Here is an 18,260-nt window from a genome sequence, read left to right on the forward strand (position 1 = left end):
CCCTCAATAGAAGAGTTAAATTTCATAAGCAAAGGTATACATACATAAAAGCTGACAACATTAAAAATAATTTTATTGTACTTTTAGCAAGCAGTGGTTTCAAACTTATTAACGAGGCTTCGTTTGTCTATTTTATCTGCCATATCTCGATCGATGCTAATTTGAACAAGCTTTTTCAAGCTTTCGTCTGACATTGAGGCTAAAGGTGATTCAGCTGTAACAGGTGGGGCTACAGCTATACTATCCTTATAGCTTGAGAAAGTTTGGGTCCAAGTTTTAAAGTTAATTATTGCCAAAAACCGTTAGCAAGGAAGAAAAGCAAAGATCACATTCTAAGAACCAACTGTTTAGCACGATAAATCTGTGTCTTATGAATCATCTTCACTTTAGTTTCTTACTATTTACAGAACTGATGATCCAACACACAATACTCTTTGTCAGCTCATAGATCTCATACTCATAGATCTGGAAAGAGCCGTAACTGACCATCAAAATTAAAAAAGTTCTGATCTCAGAGAAGAAAATTACCACCCCCTTTTGTTTTTAATCCAGTTTTGGAAGAGTTGGAAAATAGATCCTAAAAAAGTGGGGTGGGGACCCCAGTCCACCCCGTGGCGCCACCCCTAACCATCACCTATATATACCCCTTTAGAAAAGTAGTTAGATCAGAAGTTGTATTCCCTGTTGTATCCTGTCATCTTCGAGACTCGCTGTATCCTGGAGACAGGTTACACTGACTCCATGACAGGGTTGTACTTTTATTTGTTGGCTCCGCGACAGGGTCATAATGCTTGAAATCTTCGCAAAAATGAAATTTGAATTATGACAATTTAAATTTTTTTATCAATTAAACAGCGCAGAATGAACTACAATTGATTGCCGAAACTGTGAAATGTTTTTTGAAACCATAAAGGAGAATAATGTATGCTGGTTGATAGCCTTGACAAACTCCGGGACAGAGTATCAGCTTTTTTAATTCAAATCCAAAACAGGCGCTTTTGCGAATTTTGGGGAGGGGCGTGTCTCCGTATTTAGTGAAGTGAAGAACCCCCCCCCCCCTAGGGTTGTTGGCAAATGCTACAACTAGTTCTACTGCCTTTAAAAGGGAATGTTACCGTACAGTTCATAATTAGCTTTGTCACTATGGCTTAACAATGCTATCTTTCATGAGAATTTTGCTTATCGGTAGTGAAATATCAAAAAGTAATGACTTGTCAAAAATTCTTGTGAAGTATATTAGTGATAATTCCTAAAAAATTTTGAGTTGCAACAGTTAAAGCTTTTGAGTTATCTTTGAAAAATATCAGTAAGTTACTGATATTGTGCATGGAGGCAACTCAAAAACGTCATGTTTTGAAGACTCGGTCTATTTTGTATGTGAGCTGCTCCAACTTTTCCTGACACCTCTTTAAAAAATTAATATTTTGGGAGCAGGAATGGAACATTTTACGATTTTGAAATACTTTGCTTTGGTAATTTTGAAATGTGAAATAACGGCAAGATATCATCATGAAATATGAAATAATGTCACTAATGATTTATGAAACAAGGTAGTTTTTCTTTTTTGACGACACTGCAGTATTCGGGTAAAGATTTCTCCTCTAAGTCCCTGAAGGCATGAAATTAAGTATTTAAGCATATGAAATTATTTTTTATGTTATTTATGTTAAAAACCTCCTTTCGACGATATTGAGCTCAGGCTAACAAAGTGGGTCCGTCAAACGACAAGGAATGGTGGCTTACTGAATAACTTGGCCATACTGAGGTATTGAAAGTGATGCTGCTAAAACGATTGACTTTAGCGATGTTGTCGACGCTTTGGCCTTGAGTTATATTGTAACACCACGTTCATACCTATTTGCATAAATAGAGCCCCAGGTCAAAGGTTCGTAAGAAATATTTAGAAAAGATGTAGAGGATGAATACTTTAACCGCGCTTCAAACAAAGCAAGGTAAAAAACCCATTATAGCTTTCAATAGGTGAAAGTATTTGTCCAGGCTCCTCCATCCTAGCGGCGGCCCTGGTTCTAATTGTTGAAATACATTGTAGCTTTTGTTTTGCTCAAGTCATAACTCGACTTGAAGCTTGAACAACTCAGAAAAATCCTTTGGGTAACAGCCTGAATTAAAAAATCTTTCCGCTGAAGATAAATTTGGTCCGCAAGTGCCCAGTTGATCTAAATCTACCTTGGATCAGTAACATTTTCATGCCTTTTGAAGGCTAGATTTGACAGGCCATTACAAAATACTTCTTTGCTGTCAATCCTCGTATTGTTCACAGTACAAGAAAAGCTATTCCTTCAATTTACAAGGTTTGCGTTCATTCAAATTTAAAAGTCATTTCATGTTGCTTCTGTGAAGATCAAAATTAATCGCATGAGGTTTTATGCGCAAATCGTCAAAAATAAGGATTTAACAACGGACCATTTTGTCCAAAAAATATGGCTTAAAGGCTTTTTGTTTAGGTTATTTGCTTAAGTTTTTTGCCAAAGCTGCCCACATGGTAAATTTTCATGATATTTTACAAAATTCCAGTATTTAAAGGGTTATATAGTATAAATTAAAAAAAAACTTACATAAAATAACAGTTTTATTTAAGAAGAATGCAGAAAAAATGAAAAAAATCAACGTGAACTTTCTAATTTACCCAAAGTCTAAATCCAATAAAATACAAAAGCTTAAACTTTATCACAGAAAGAAATATGTACAACAAACGGCGTGCATGAAAATAAAAAAACACAGAAGTAGTTGTGAGAGAATTAGAAACAAACTATAGCGGTGAGAGTAAGAATAACAGTTTCTTCTGTAAAAGCCTATTTGTTGAATCTGATTACAATAAGATTAAAATGATGCGTTTAAAACACTGCAGATTGACGTGTGTGTGCAGAAATTACCTTCTATATGTGAATATATGCTAATGTCAGTCCAAGTTAATTGTTATCTTGTTTTAGTTTTTCAGCCAGCCCAGATAAAACCCCCAAGGCACCGCCCAATATAAAACGAACAAAATTGTCTCCAACCAAAGGCCCCATTGCATAGAGTCCAGTCTCCTCAGTCTCGTAAGTAAACAAGTTAACAGCAAGTGGGTTTTCTTTTATGTCGATTTCCTTTGATGAATCTTCTAACAAGGTCTGCTGCATTTCGCCTAAGAATGAGAGGTTAGGCTTCGACCCTATTTGAACAATCACTTGAGAAGTCTTGGTGACCAGTCGGCTCTTCCCGGTAACATGCTCAATTACACATTCGCCTGTGGACAATATTTCAGTGACTTGGGAGAGAGGAAACGGCGTGTAATATTCGTTTGAGGCTCTGCCCGCCATGAGCGGTTTCAGTTTCAAATAGTCTGGATATGAAGACGGTAACTGGTTCACTATTAGCTTCATATCCTTAGCATCTCTCCGGAAAACATGAAAAACCGGCACCTTAGCATCGATTAAGGCAATAACAGCATCCAGTGCAACCAAGCCACACCCAACAACAACAACAGGATCAATATTTTTGCCTTTGAATTCCTTAAGAAAAAAGTCAAGATCTGGAAGATGGTGCTGTACAAATTTCAGATCCTCTCCTGGTATATGAAGCATCTTTGGTCGACTGTAGCCGCCCACAGCGAGGACAACATTACGAGAGAAAACCTGCATTGGTTCATAATCACCAGTTGAGCTGTTGTACTGGGTACCTGAGATCTCCCATATTGGATTGTTTGGACTTACTCTTTTCACTGATGTGACAGTGACATTATTCATAAAGTTACTTTCTAGTTTCATTCGTTTAACATAGTCAGAATAGTACTGGGCCACGTGATTAGGCAACATGCGGTTTTCATGGACACCTGCCTCGCGAACTAATTTGGGCAGGTTGCAAGTGCAGCCACTTGTCTCATTTGTATACTTGTGTTCCTCTTGCCATGTTTTTATGGGATATCCAGGAAGCTCAAGCCAATAATCCAAACTTAAACTATATTGGGAATACTGCATCCGGTGCCAGGTTCCACCTGGTGGACCATTGCCAAGAACAAGGTGTTTGAATGACTTTGCCTCTTCGTTCTTCCATGTGAGCACAGAGGGTTCCATAGTCATAAAATCAGCATTTGGATGGTGAAGTTTGTCAAACAGAATACTAACTGGATTTCTTGATCGAGAATCATATAATCCATCGCTCAAGTCTTCCAGGTCCTAGAAACAGTACACAAGAACCAATTCAAGAAACTGATTCTACTTTAAATTGTAACACTAGTATTTTAAAGGATTTAATCTTAGTTCTTAGTTAAATCTTAGTCCAAATCTTAGTTTTACCCGTCTCACTTTACAGTTTATTGTCATTCAAAAGATTCTAACCAAAGATTGCCAATAGGTTTTTTAGAATTCAAGCTTGAAAGTTGCACCACCTCAATATGAATAAAAGACAACAGAAGATAGGATTAGAAAATATGCGCATTACCTGTTCCACAAGGGACACCTCTGTGCCACAGTATTCTACTCTGTCATTGAGCAACGGATCTGGAACAGGGGCCCCATTGTAATATGGCCAATTTCCTGACAGGAAATATGACAGGCAGATTCCAGATGGACCGTTTCCTAGGACAAATAATTAAAATATTTATTCATTGCTGAACAATAATACTAAATGTTGACGGGGGATAAAAAGTGTAAAAGGTTTGAAGCTTTGCTGTAAGATAATCTTGCTATTTGTGAATATGCAAAAGTCTGAAAAAAAATTATGGTAGGTTGAGAAAGCCGAAGAAAATTTTGTATCCCTGACGGTTGCTTCAAATGATTTTTGATAAGTTTTATGTATTTCTTTAACTCATCTTCAACAGCTTGAGCTTTGTATGCCAAAATAATTACAATTGTGATAATAGGCTGGTATACCCCCATAAAATTGATCCACTTGGCTTTTTAAAAAAGATATTTAGAGGCATGGCTCACACTTAATAATAAGTTGTGAAGAAGAAAAAACAACAACAAAAATACAACAAAGAAAATTAAATAAAAATACTTTCTTACCAACAACCACAACATCATACAGCTTACAACTGGCTGCCTTCACCCGCATGAGGCTTTTGTTTCCTGTAAGATTAATGAATTAGTTAATGAATTAGATATAACCTCTCTATGTCATTTCTTGCTTCAGCTACATTGCTTTGACAACAGAATTCCTATTTACATATTGACTACAATTGGCATGGAAGATATGCTGGGAGCAAAAACAAACAAGTGATGGAAAGAATGATCATACAAAATTTACTCATAACATATATTCAGCTCTAAAATAAAACATAACTTTAAAAAGAAAATAATATGTTACACAAAGAAAATATTGACAGTCAGAAGGTCATACAAAGCCTTTCTTTCGATAGCTGGCAAGGAGGTCAGTCAACAGAGCAAAAAAAGCTTTCACAGACTCCCTTAGGTTCCTTAGGTTGCTACTTTATCTTTCCCTCTAATAATTTTTTTCTGGTAGCTACAAAAAGCCAAGTAATATCATTAATGTATAGTCTATCATTAAGGTTGTACAGGAAGCATGCCAAATTTAATTTGACTCCAAACATTGGGCATTTGAGCAACTGCTCGTAAGTTAAACCTACTGATAATTCTGGATCCTATATCAGTTTATGTCTTAATCATGTGATGTATTTCACTTGTTTTAAATTGAAACAGTTTATAATTTTCAAAAGGACGTAATTCCAGGTTTATTCCGGGTTTACTCTGGGTTTATTCCAGGTTTAAAGGATGTAATTCCAGGTTATTATAGAAACATTTCATTTTCAATCCAACAATTACAAATCTCACTTTTACAAGGTAATTTAAAATTGGCTAAATAATAACTATTTTCTAAACCAGTTGTCATTTCATTTTGAAAAACAAAACACTTAACTAACCTCACTATTACAAGGCAATTTGTATGTGGTACAATAACATTGAAAAAGCAATTACAAGTGAAAGGAAAAAAACAGTTGTACACAGCATACAGCATGATGATGTTATGATGGTGATGATGTTGATAATGCTGATGAGGATGACAAAAGTGGCCTAAAGCCCAAAAGGCTAAAGCCAACAGGCCTAAAGCTGAATTAACACTGGTTGCCTCATATCACAGACATCATGACGCCGATCAACAATGGTCAGGATTTTAAGCAGCTATGCAACGCAGCATGTTTTTTCAGTTTATAATAACTAACAGTATTATTTGTGTTTAGATTCTCTGTCTATACCGTTGCCTCATTGATGTTCAATTAAACAATGATGTTGAGTCATTGTATGTTTTGTTCTGGTAAAAAAAAATCTCAGTCACTTCTCATTAGGCTTTCAATAGTTTCCAAAGGTGTACTTCCAAGGGATTTAATTCATGGAAATTTTGGGGAGTGTTGATGCAATTAAGCTGTTTAATATTCTCTTGAATTTCAGCAGGAAGGGGATCCTCATGAATTTGTAAAGCCATACATTTTGCTAATTGTAGTAGACCTTCCAAATCTTAAATTAAAAAAAAATTTAGCTTCTCTAATGGATGCTTGAAGAGGTCGTCTTCCTGTCAAAACATAGGACAATCTATAGAGCCAAAATGTCCAAGGAACAACACAAGACTAATTGAAGTACATAGAATAAGTACAGAGAATCCCTCACTTCTTTGGCCAAGATGCTGTTTTTGATATATTAGCTCCAGATCACCGTTTCATCCGTTTCTGTAGCAAACTTAAGTTTCCAGCTTGATTTTGCAATACAAGGAATACAGAACAAATTGTAGAAAATTTCACAAGTTTACTGTGAACAGCATTGAAAAACAGATGACGTGCCGCTGGATGACGCATGCTGTGCGAATAGCATGAGGAAAAGCATGACATGACGCGTGTGCGTCCAGTGTGAATTCAGCTTAACAGGTGGTGCAGCCCTGATAAATAACTGTAACAATAGTCATTTTTAATAATATGAATGTTAGAGAAACTGATTAATGAATAAATTTGTCATATTTTTACAGCGATTCTCAACTTTCAGCATCTATATCAGGAAAACAGGTAAAGATTTTGCAAAAACATTCACTGCACCTTCAAACTCCCAAATAACTGCCAATTTATGCAAAAATCTCAGTGCCCTTTAACCAAGTTAGAAATCATGAATCACTTTGTCTAGGTGCAATTTTTCAGTAGAATGAGTTTTTCTAGATTCTTCTCACCTCCCTCTAATTTCATTTTGTGGAATGGGTATAACATGGAAGACTTTTGTTTTCAGGGTTGGATCCAGGAAAATATATAGTGTATGCAAGATAGGAAGAAGGGGTGTGGGGGCATTCCCTTAGAAAAATGTCTAGGGACCACACCTTTTAGATCAGGAAATGCATTGCCCATATGGTGAGAACCATTCTCATTGGAAGCTGCATTTTGCCAATTTCAAAAATCTTGTTGAGAATTGATGTTCTCTGCAGACTGGCTCAAGGGAGCAAATTTAATCACCATGGTGGTCTCAGCCGTTTTTTCCAGAAAAATACTTAATGGCAGTCTGTCCTCTCAACAGTTAGCTAATATGAACAATTGGCCTTCCCACCTAGACGGATTAAGCTGCTGGCTTTGGCTAGACAAAATTTGAAATTGCAAGTTATTGGAAACAGCAAGAGGATCTAAATATTTGAATTGAATGATGAAAATGGAAGCATTTCCTTTTCCTGTTGACATATCTGTCACAGAAACCAAACAGGGAACCAAGTTTATTCTAGCCACAATGAGAACACAAAAATTTGATTCAAAAGCTCTAAAATCAAAGCTGTCTCTGATTGCCTTAATTCGTTTAATCATCATTCAGGCTCAACAGTGTGTTAATTTCACTCAGTGAAAATAAAAGTTGAGTAAAATAGGGGACCTTTAAGATTGCCTTTAAGTCGTTTAATTATCAATCTAGCTCAACAGTGCTTGAATTGAAATTAAGATAAAAGTAAATTTCCAGTGTAATCCAGTGAAAATGAAAGTAAAGCACAATAGGGGAAAGACTGCCTTTAATTCTTTGAAAGGAAGTCTGACAGCTCCATGATTGGCTAATTCTAACATGAAAGCCTCACCCAAAGAGGGTCTTCCTCTTTCTTTTAGCATCATATATTAGTTATTGTGGGTGAACACAACAACAAAATGCCAAAGCTTGACACCAAAGCAAAATTCACAGCAACTCACATAGGGAGAGTAAACTATGTTGGTTCTTCATGTGCTATTTGTACCAGATCGTCAACTCTCCCGGTTTTGTAGGGAGAGTAAACTATTTTGGTTCTTCATGGGTTATTTGTATCAGACCTTTCAACTCTCTTGGTTTTGCCAGGAGACTCCAGGTTTTGCTTGCTTTCTCCCGGTATCCTGTTTTTTATTATTTTCTTGCTGTTTTTCCTAGTCTTTCAGCAAAGGTTTTCTTATAACAAAAATGATTGAAATGACTTTCTTTGCGACATAGTTTTTTGTCAGTGTTTTCAAATTAAAAGCCATTAGGAAGACGCTACCCATGATCATTGTTGTCATTGACTGTTTGTCCAAAATGACTTTTTTTGACAGGTATGTTGTCTATAAATTCAACAAATTCCAGGGATCTCCCTGTTTTTGGCCAAATCTCCCTGTTTTTCTCAACAAAAAATCTGAATTCTCCAGGTTTTGAAAATTTTAGGTTGACAGGTCTATTGTACATCAAACCAATGATGCATGAATATCGTGGCCATGAAAAGAGATTCAGAGGACAATGGGGGATAGACTGCCTTCAAATATCGATCAAGCTCAGTGGAACAAAAAATTTTAAATTAAGCCTTCTAGAATGGCTTAAAATGCATCTCCCAGACTAAAATTTAACAAATTACTTTACCGCTCCAAATGTACAAGTCGATGACACTCAGAAAAACATTGATTATTGATTTTTAGGAAAATTTGGGAGGATATACTCTTGTTTACGCTTCCAAAATGCAGACATTGCAATGATACAGAAAGATACTAAATTGATACAAATAATAGACAAATAATAGAAATATAACTAGATAAGTTAGTTAACAGATCAAATAAAATCAAGCAGTATATAGAGATCTGGAGATGTGGCGCCGTGCCTGTACTGAAGCACTGGGTTTGAAATGAAACCTGAGGCACCACCGATGTAATCTAGATTAGGGACGCCGCACATACGACCCTACTGAACAAATTTGAAAAATGGCATTGTGCAACATACAGCCGTGGTTTCAAATTGAAGAATAAACTCAATTTAATCAGCTAAATTGTTTAGTCAGGCCGCCTCGTTCTTGGAATGAAGGCGACGAGACAAGGAAAGCTAGGCTGTCCCGCCTGCATTGTTAATTTTTTTGCTGTGTCATTGCTCAATAAACACACAACGATTTGAGCTTTTGCTTGAAATTTTTGCTTAAAGTCGTGAAGTTTCACTGTAAATAACCCATCGAGCAGAAAAGGGCTAGTTTCAGAAAAATATTCTTAACCATTTTCTAAGGTTTTCTAATGGTAGAATTTTTATAGAAACCATATTTATGGCATTTTGGAGGGCAGACCTATCATGGCAGAACGATACAAAGTGGCGAGTAGAAGACCAGCATACACGAAATGAAGTTCTCTGAAAATAAACCATCGTCAAATGTAATGAATTTTAATACGATTGAAAGAGGAAAATCTTTCACGAGAGCGCTGAGCCAAACATTTTAGGGATGCATTCCATGCAGTCCAGTGACCTTTAGTATTGACTACTCAGAGTATAGTAACTCTACTGAACTGGAACTGAAAACCTACCTTATCAAGCACTTTCTATGTCATCTGATAGTTCAAAAGCATATGCTGTTTTCAGGATTGCTGAACTGGAAAATTATGATTTTGCGAGCAAAGAAGGCCAAACCAACTTGCAATGGAAGCCGTTTGTGGACGCTGCCGACGCTGCCGAGCTTCGGAAGTACCTGCAACGCTCCCGCGCAGTTCTATTCACACAACCTTTCAAGACTGCCACCTGGTAGTTAACACAATTAAGATAAAAGAAAATTTTAAATATGGCATTTGTTCTCGTAACCGAGTTGTAGAAAAGGTGTTTTATATTAAGGCCCTGTTTACACGAGAGAAAAAGGAACGGATCCAAAAGATCCGGACCTTTTAGGTACGATATGGGTACGATCCACAAGCGTTTACACGAGATCGGATCCTAAACTATAAAGCGTTTACACGGGAACGGACCAAAATCGAATCGCTTTTTTTAAGCATGCGCAATGTCAAGGTAAAATGCAAAATGAAAAAAACTTAGAGACTGTTAGATCGAAATACGAAGACATTCTCCTTCAATTTATCGAGGCCTATCTAGAAATAACAACAGAGAACTTTCCAAATACCCAGGATGAAAAAAAAATAACAAAAGAAAAGGTGAAAAAAATTAAACCATGATGAAGACAGGGTTCAGAAAGGCTTTCGACTGTGGAAGAAAGAGTGGGGGTGGGAGAGTAATTTCTTTGTTGTATGATGAGTGCTGCGTACAATTGAAATGGCCTCCACTGACCCCAGCAACAGTCTCGTTTTACTGCCGTGCCTTTGCGGATCCGTATCTTCCTGTTTACACGGCGCCGATGAAGGTACGGATCCAAATGGATTCGCTTTCGAATCGTATCCAAAAAGGTACGGATCTCTCCCAGAAAAGATACGAATCCTACCGTGCCCGTGTAAACGCAAGGCCTATCGTAGCCAGTTTGGGCACGGATCTATGCGGATCCGTTCCCGTGTAAACGGGGCCTAAGAGCTAACAGGCAAAAGTTTGCGGAAACTAATGTGCTAATATTGAGATTGCTGCGCTGGAGCTTTTTTGGTTACGATAACTACCAACAGAGGGGCCCCTAGACAGGGCTGGTCCTATTTTGACCTTATGTACCCCCCCCCCCGAGCAAAGTTGAATGTTGATTAGGATCTTAGGCAGCATATGCTTGTTCCTGTCATCAATAAAAGCAAGATAAAATAAGTTCCTTATTTTATCTTGATAAAAGAGGGGGCATAAATTATTGCAAAAAAGTTGGCAGAAGCAAACGAAAAAATCTGAAACATTTCTTAGGATAAATTTTGAGTGTCGTGGAAGAATTTAGTGGGGAAGATGGAGAGGGGGTCTAAAATATCTTGTCCAAAGTTCTAAAATGATTCCTGCCTTTTCTTTTTATTCAAAAGAAACATCTTCCTAAGGTGATAAAATCCGAGGAGGGAGGGAGCAAAATCAGAAGGCTAATCAGCTTCAATGTGCAAAGATTTCTCATCCACTATCAAGTCAATACCATACACAACAATACAATACAAACTATAACAATACAATACAATGCATACGATACAAAACAATACATACGAAACAATGCATGACAATAAAATATAGAAATGACAATATAACACAATACAAACAATAACAATAAAAATGATTCTGTTATCAAAGTCGTAGTCCCATGCCTTAATTACATTTTTATCAGGTTATCAAAAAATGACGTCACACGAATTGGGTGCGAGATGACGAGCACAGGCTATAATCTGGTATAAAAATATTTTTCAGGTAGAATTGATGTTTTCCTTTTCCTTTGAAAAATTGCTTTTACCCTCCCCCGATTCAATGTTGAATGCATGATTTTGAAGCAAAAATGATAGAGCAACAATATGGTTTGCCGAGGAAAAGGGTGATTAAAAATTACAGGGGCAACTTAAAGTAGAAAATTGAAAAAAATTTATTTTGTCTTTTATAAGGCTAGTCTATCATTAATTGCAGAGACCTCTGTAATTTTGTCTCTGTTCGCAACATTGCAATTCTTTAGCAAAATTCTAATCTTTCATTTGCCATATATAACCCATTATTATATATTTAACCGTTTTTGCTTTTCTTGGGTATTTCATGGTGTTCTTTTAGGTTATGCAGTCAAAATTCAATAATTCTAGAAATCTAAATTTTATGACGTCAAACTTCACGACGTCAAATTTTTAATGACGTTACACATTTTTAACTGTATTTAAGAATGTTTAACGTCCATGAAAATCCCTGGAAATCTTTAAAAAAAACCAAGAAATCCAAAAATCTCCATCAAATCTGTTTCCAAAAATCCTTATAGAGGTTTTAGGGACTTTAAAAATCCAAAAATCCCGTACGCTATTTAAGGTAGTGAAATGCCTCTCGAAATTGACTATGAAATTAACCATGACTAATAAAATGAATGAATTATAGGTTGAAATTTGGTCAAATTTCCTTCCTATTAACTTTTTATCAGGTCAAAAGTTAAGCTCGAAACTCTGTACCAGATGCTCATTATTTTATTTTATGAAATTTCGTTTAAAGCATAAAACATCAGAACAAAGATAAAATTACTACACCAGGAAATCTATAAAACCAGTTGTGAATCGAAATAGGCCAAACAGAAACGCTTCCAATGGAGCATACAACTGTTTCCAATGGAGTCCTAAGGTGAAAACGAACTCCTTTGTCTACACATAAGCGGTTTTTTATTACAGCTGACTGTGTTGTGAAAATACTCCAGTTGATTTCCAAAAATCAATCAAATTCAATCAGGAGTAGCACTTATGCTAGAAGGCGTCTCTTGGAGTGAGCACTAGTTGTGAGTCAACCCACTAAGAATGTCAGCCTTAACATTGACCCCCTGTGCTTTGTGACAAAATAAAACTCATGGTTATACATTCTTACCTTATCTTTAATTGACAAGCCACCAGTATCATAAACGATGCCTTTACCGACCCAGGCAATATTTTTGGTAGCATTTTCTGGTTTGTGACTGAGAACTCCTTTTCTCTACACAAATAATAAAAAGACGTGGTCACAGAAAATGTCTGTCTGTACTTCTACAGAATGTTTTACCATCTCCCCCTTTTTAGGGTTTATATAGTCTTTCATGTTCTTGATATTTCGGATGAAAAAGAAACTGAAATTCACAAATACCCAGTTCGGGGGCACCGTGATGAGTCAAGGAGATTTTTTATTTGGATTTTTTAGGCATTTTGAGCGTTGCTACTTCGAATCGTACTTCACAAAGCGGTAGATCATTACGATGGAACCAGCTGCAGAACATGCATCCCCTCACTATTTCCCCGAAAAATCTGTAGAGAACGGAGGCATCAGCTTTCGGTGCGTTTTGATTAGAGGCACCGACCTGGCTTTAACCCCCTCTAAATATTTTTCCCCGTGCTCAATACACTTCGCGGAGAGCCAATGGCGGTAAATAGGGGGTGAGGGGGGCAGTTGCCCCCCTAGAGTCCAGACGTCGGCAAAATTACCATTCGGAAATATCTGGAATTTGCTATTTTGCCATTTTAAGAAGAATTCTGACATTGATACTTCAGTCATTTGGGGCCTTGTTCCCAACAGCACTCCTTTCCATAGAAAGCAAAGTAGAATCGATATGGAGGATTGGTCAAATATATTGTCAGAGGATCCAGATTTTAACGCAAAATGCCTAAACTCTGTTGAGTATTTATAAAAAGCTTCCAAAAACAATGAGAAAGGGGGAAAGGGAAAGTTACTTGTGAAGCAATGTACATGCATGAAACCGGACTGTGTAGGGCCCCTAATTTTCATAGAGCTTGTCAAAGAAATTTGCTAAAACAGCCAGTGCTGAGGAGTCTTTCTCACAACTAAAGACAAACGAGATTGGTCAGCTACAACTCAAGGGGCTATAGCTTCTCTCAACTGAAAACGATATTGAGGCAAAAAATACAAATTTAAACAAAAACGTTTATACAGCTTGCCTCATGGAACGTTGGAGGTTTATAACTCCTTGAAAAAAATAGACTCTTTTCCAAACACGTCAGAAAAGTGGCTGAAATTGATATAATTCAAATAAAGACTGAAGTAAGGGATATCTCATCAAGTTTATTTCGAGTTAACTCGTTATTATTCAGAGGAAGGTTTAGCTTTTGCTGGACCATGAAAGTCATCAAATTTTGGAAACAGTGCAAACTAGTTTGAGCCACACCATTTACCATGAGCCACACCATTTACCATGAGCCACACCATTTACCATGAGCCACACCATTTACCATGAGCCACACCATTTACCATGAGCCACACCATTTACCATGAGCCACACCATTTACCATGAGCCACACCATTTACCATGAGCCACACCATTTACCATGAGCCACACCATTTACCATGAGCCACACCATTCACCATGAGCCACACCATTTACCATGAGCCACACCATTTACCATGAGCCACACCATGTACCATGAGCCACACCATTTACCATGAGCCACACCATTTACCATGAGCCACCCCATTTACCATGAGCCACACCATGTACCATGAGCCACACCATTTACCATGAGCCACACCATTTACCATGAGCCACCCCATTTACCATGAGCCACACCATTTACCATGAGCCACACCATTTACCATTAGCCACCCCATTTACCATGAGCCACACCATGTACCATGAGCCACACCATTTACCATGAGCCACACCATTCACCATGAGCCACACCATTTACCATGAGCCACACCATTTACCATGTAACAGTCGGCAAATTACACAATGTTGCCTTTCCAGCAATTTTATGAAAAACCGCCACTGAGAAGGGCTGCTTTCAACAAAATAGAAAAAAGAGCTAGCCAAGGATTTCGACATCAGAGTTCAGGGCCGTCGGAAGCAGTGGCGGAGTGGATATGTTTTCCCTGGGGTGGCCAAGTAGATTTTTGCGCCCTACCTATACTGTATATCGTGGTTATATAAAAACATGTGTTTCTAGAAGGGAAATCGATTTTTGCAACTTGAATCCAAAATTTCATAAATAAGTTTTGACTAAGAATGCGAATATGAATGGAAAAGTTATGTAATCCTAACATTTTACCTTCTCGATCGTGTTTCGGTAAAATATCAAGCTATTTTGAATTGGCTTATTTTCGAGAGTCGGCCTATTTTCGAGGAAATACGGTAGGCAAAACATAAAATACTAAGCAAAAGCCATTTTATTCAATTACACTGATGTTTCATTCAGGCTACTTGTTTATTATATCCAGAAAACCAGCTTCAGAGTAAAATAGCGTAGAGCAAATTTTTGTTACGGGCTTCTTAGTTTTTTAACTAAAGGCAACCTTAGTCCACTTCGCCACTGCTTATGGGCGATTTTATCAGTCTAGTGTCATCGCATATATGATGTATGATATATGCAAACATGGTTCAAAATTGTTATTCTTTAGTAGTTGTTTAATAGTAGTTCTTTCAAAAACTTGAATGTTTCAAGCTTTGAATCGCACTATTGAATCGGACAGAGGCGGCGCCACAAAATTGAATCTGGTGTTGGGCTAAGGATCAAGTTTAGTGATAAAGGAGGACCCATCATGGTTGGGTCCGACGCGCAAGAAAATTTTTGAAATCAAGCCTTCTAGAATGGCTAAAAATGCATCTCCCAGACTAAAATTTAACAAATTACTACACCGCTCAGAATAGACATTTCGACGATGCTCAGAAAAACATTGATTTTTTATTTTTTTTAAAAATTTGGGAGGGAAGGATTCATGCACTGGGGAAAAAAGGGTGACCTTTGGTGCACATCGATGTTAATAACAAGAAGCTGCTGTATTGATTGCCAGGGTACATTCTATGTACTTTGGCCCAAAGATCTTTGGCGTACAGTCAGGCTTTTTGGCGTTCCGAGTACAAACTAGTAGAAAAAATTTTGGCATACGTAAAATCTTCGTTAAGCCCCGGCAAAACGACTGGACATTTCTCTCTCTATCCCTATCTCTACAAATTTCAAAAAAAACTTTCTGACATTTGATGGGGTTAAGCATTGGAACTCCTTGCCAATTGAACTGAAGAATATCCGCAACAAAAATGCCTTCAAAAAGATGATGAAACTATACCTTTTACAGAACTCCTAAGCCATAAGAATTTGTTCTAATTTTTTAAACATATCCCTAACCAGTGAAATTTACCAGCCTACCGCCTGTATACATATATATATATTTTTTTTCTATACTCTTACATCCTTAATTTTTTACTCTTACTGTTATAGACTACTTCAAACTGAAATGGAAATTATAATCTTGAGTTTAAATACGTCACTGGGACATATGACTCGATAGCTCCTGGCGAGTTTTTCTCATGTGTCCTTCAGCATAACAAACTACTTTATCTGATGTAATAAATTAATTAAATTTTTGAAAATGCTAACTTTTGTATTCTAAATTTTAATTCTTGGTATATTGTAATTAACATTTGTTTTTGCTGATAAAGATTTTGAGTTTGAGTTTGAGTTTGAGTTTGAACATTGTCCAGTTCCCGCACGCGCAATGAATGTAATGGATAGGATTTGGCGCGAATTTATTTCCATTATTCAAATCTTTAACAAACTTTCCTAGTCAACACCGCGAACGAAATGGAAACAACGTGAAAATTCAATTCGACCAATAGCAGAAAGGCATTTTATTAGTAACGACGAGTCTTCCGATCAGATTAGCTTTGGTTCCGATAAGGAAAGCGATGTCAGAGAGCAGGAGTACGGTGATTTTGATAAACCTAGCTGTCCTAGCCACTTGTCAATAATACACTCTAATTTATACGATAACACGGTTAGGGCTATGAAAAGTGTATTTTCAAAGGTAAAGAGATGCCCTGTTGCCAGTTTTCCCACCCGCATTCTTCAACAGGGAAAAAGTTCACTGGACAATGTTCAGTCGTTTTGCCACCACCAATATTTTTTTGATGTCCATACTCTAAACAAGTGCGCAATGTCCAGTGTGTGACCAGCGCAAATGTCCAGTCGTTTTGCCGGGGCTTTAGTTGGCGTGCTAAACATGAAGCCACGTACATAGTTAACACGAAAACATATGACACAAATGTTGATTGGGTCATGGCAGCGCAACGTGCTTCGATTGTAGAATCACACGTTTTATTAGATTGTTCACAGCGAGTTACAGCGAAGTGTTCTACCCGTGCACGATCATGTTTGATGTTCATAGCCAAATATTACAAGCAAATTATTTTGGCGCCCCCTTATCTCAATTTGCGCCTCTATTCAGGGGGGGCCATGGCCCCCCTGCCACCACACCACTGATCGGAAGCGGGGGACTGAAGCGCCGCCCCCCCAATAGTCGTCAAACTGTACTATATTTCCTTTATAACAGTGTAATAAATAGGAGCAATTGGTAGCCCCCCCCCCCCCGATATGAATTTCGTTCCGGCGGCACTGGAGTAAGACTGCTAGATGACGCTGTTCCAAAAACCATCTTTATTGCGAAACAAAAAGATATGGATTCAGGTCTAATATCTCGAGAATGAAGGCAAGCAAGTTGACATTTTCCCACGATTTTACACCGCGTTAGCATTGCCAATATTTCTACGAGTAATAGGCTACCATAGTAAAACATCCAAATTAGAAAATTGGTTTTAGATTGAAAAGGGATGGAAAAATTTAGGCTCGGGAGACAAATAGGAAATAGGGCTAAATAGGTAAATCTAAAATGGCTTACAGCGGCAGAGTTCATGGGGGCATGGGAGGGGGCACTGGCGTTCTCATCAGAAAATTCGGGCTTTTGTCGGATAATTGGCAAATTTTTAACGTGCCGTAAGCCAATCCAAGATATTATCTTGTCAGAAAATCGTGTGCCTGAGCCACCCTCCCCCCTAAAGGAAGCCATGATTTCTGCCAGTGATTGTTTATAGATTCGTTTTGTCGGAGAGCAGTAAACCGTCGATCCCACTAATGGCTGGAGGCTAAGAATGTTTGGTTGGCTAAACATTTGAGACCCAAAAAGCAAAATTATTTTGGATTGCATTCAGTGCAGTTTTAAAAATTATATGGGCGGCTGGAGCTGTCAAGCTCCCGGCTTTCATGGTCTTGAGACTAACTGGGGAATAAAATCTCAGCTTGCGGGGGATGTTGAATGTGGGGACACCGAAAAAGCTTTTCATCATTATAAAACTTTAGAGTGCTTTAATGAGCAGACCTTCCTTGTCTGCCACCGCCCTAACTACTTTCCTCTTGGTACGATTGAAAGATGAAATATTTTACCATGTGGCACTTCTCACAAACAAAAGTGCGTTATGAATATTGAATAGACCTCTATACCTCTGCAAGCCCGTAGTCAGGCGTGATGAGTAGGAGTGGCAAACAGCCCGTGTTCAATGCAGGCAAAACTTAAAGTGAAGTTTTTGTAGGGGTAAGGAAGAGGGCGGTGGCTAGAGTTAATGGGAACAAATACTGACACTGAAAATATCACTGTCGGTTCTGACAAAATCATAAAAGTGCTTGGGCATTGGGAACAAGGGCTCTTCTTCGATGAATGTTGCTG

At 37.7% G+C, this 18,260-nt stretch overlaps 1 protein-coding gene across 1 annotated transcript; it reads right to left on the reverse strand.

Moving 5' to 3' along the window:
• Positions 1-2,624: 2,624 nt before the first annotated feature.
• Positions 2,625-9,925, reverse strand: LOC135690649 (oxidative stress-induced growth inhibitor 2). The gene is made up of 4 exons (XM_065208257.2): positions 9,746-9,925; positions 5,007-5,069; positions 4,441-4,577; positions 2,625-4,175 (listed from the first exon to the last, which is right to left on the reverse strand). Exons 2-4 carry the CDS (start codon positions 5,053-5,055, stop codon positions 2,931-2,933), a joined length of 1,431 nt encoding a protein of 476 aa, XP_065064329.2. The 5' UTR covers positions 5,056-5,069; positions 9,746-9,925; the 3' UTR covers positions 2,625-2,930.
• Positions 9,926-18,260: the final 8,335 nt, after the last annotated feature.

The sequence above is a fragment of the Rhopilema esculentum genome, chromosome 4 (genome assembly GCF_057945365.1).
Source record: "Rhopilema esculentum isolate cy_ngs chromosome 4, ASM5794536v1, whole genome shotgun sequence".
Taxonomy (NCBI): domain Eukaryota; kingdom Metazoa; phylum Cnidaria; class Scyphozoa; order Rhizostomeae; family Rhizostomatidae; genus Rhopilema; species Rhopilema esculentum.

Coding starts and splice junctions, on each gene's coding strand:
- LOC135690649 (XM_065208257.2), bottom strand. CDS start 5,055: ATGCGGGTGAAGGCAGCCAGTTGTAAGCTGTATGATGTTGTGGTTGTT. Junction 4,578..5,006: donor GTATGATGTTGTGGTTGTTG/GTAAGAAAGTAT, acceptor TATTTGTCCTAG/GAAACGGTCCATCTGGAATC. Junction 4,176..4,440: donor AGGTGTCCCTTGTGGAACAG/GTAATGCGCATA, acceptor TACTGTTTCTAG/GACCTGGAAGACTTGAGCGA.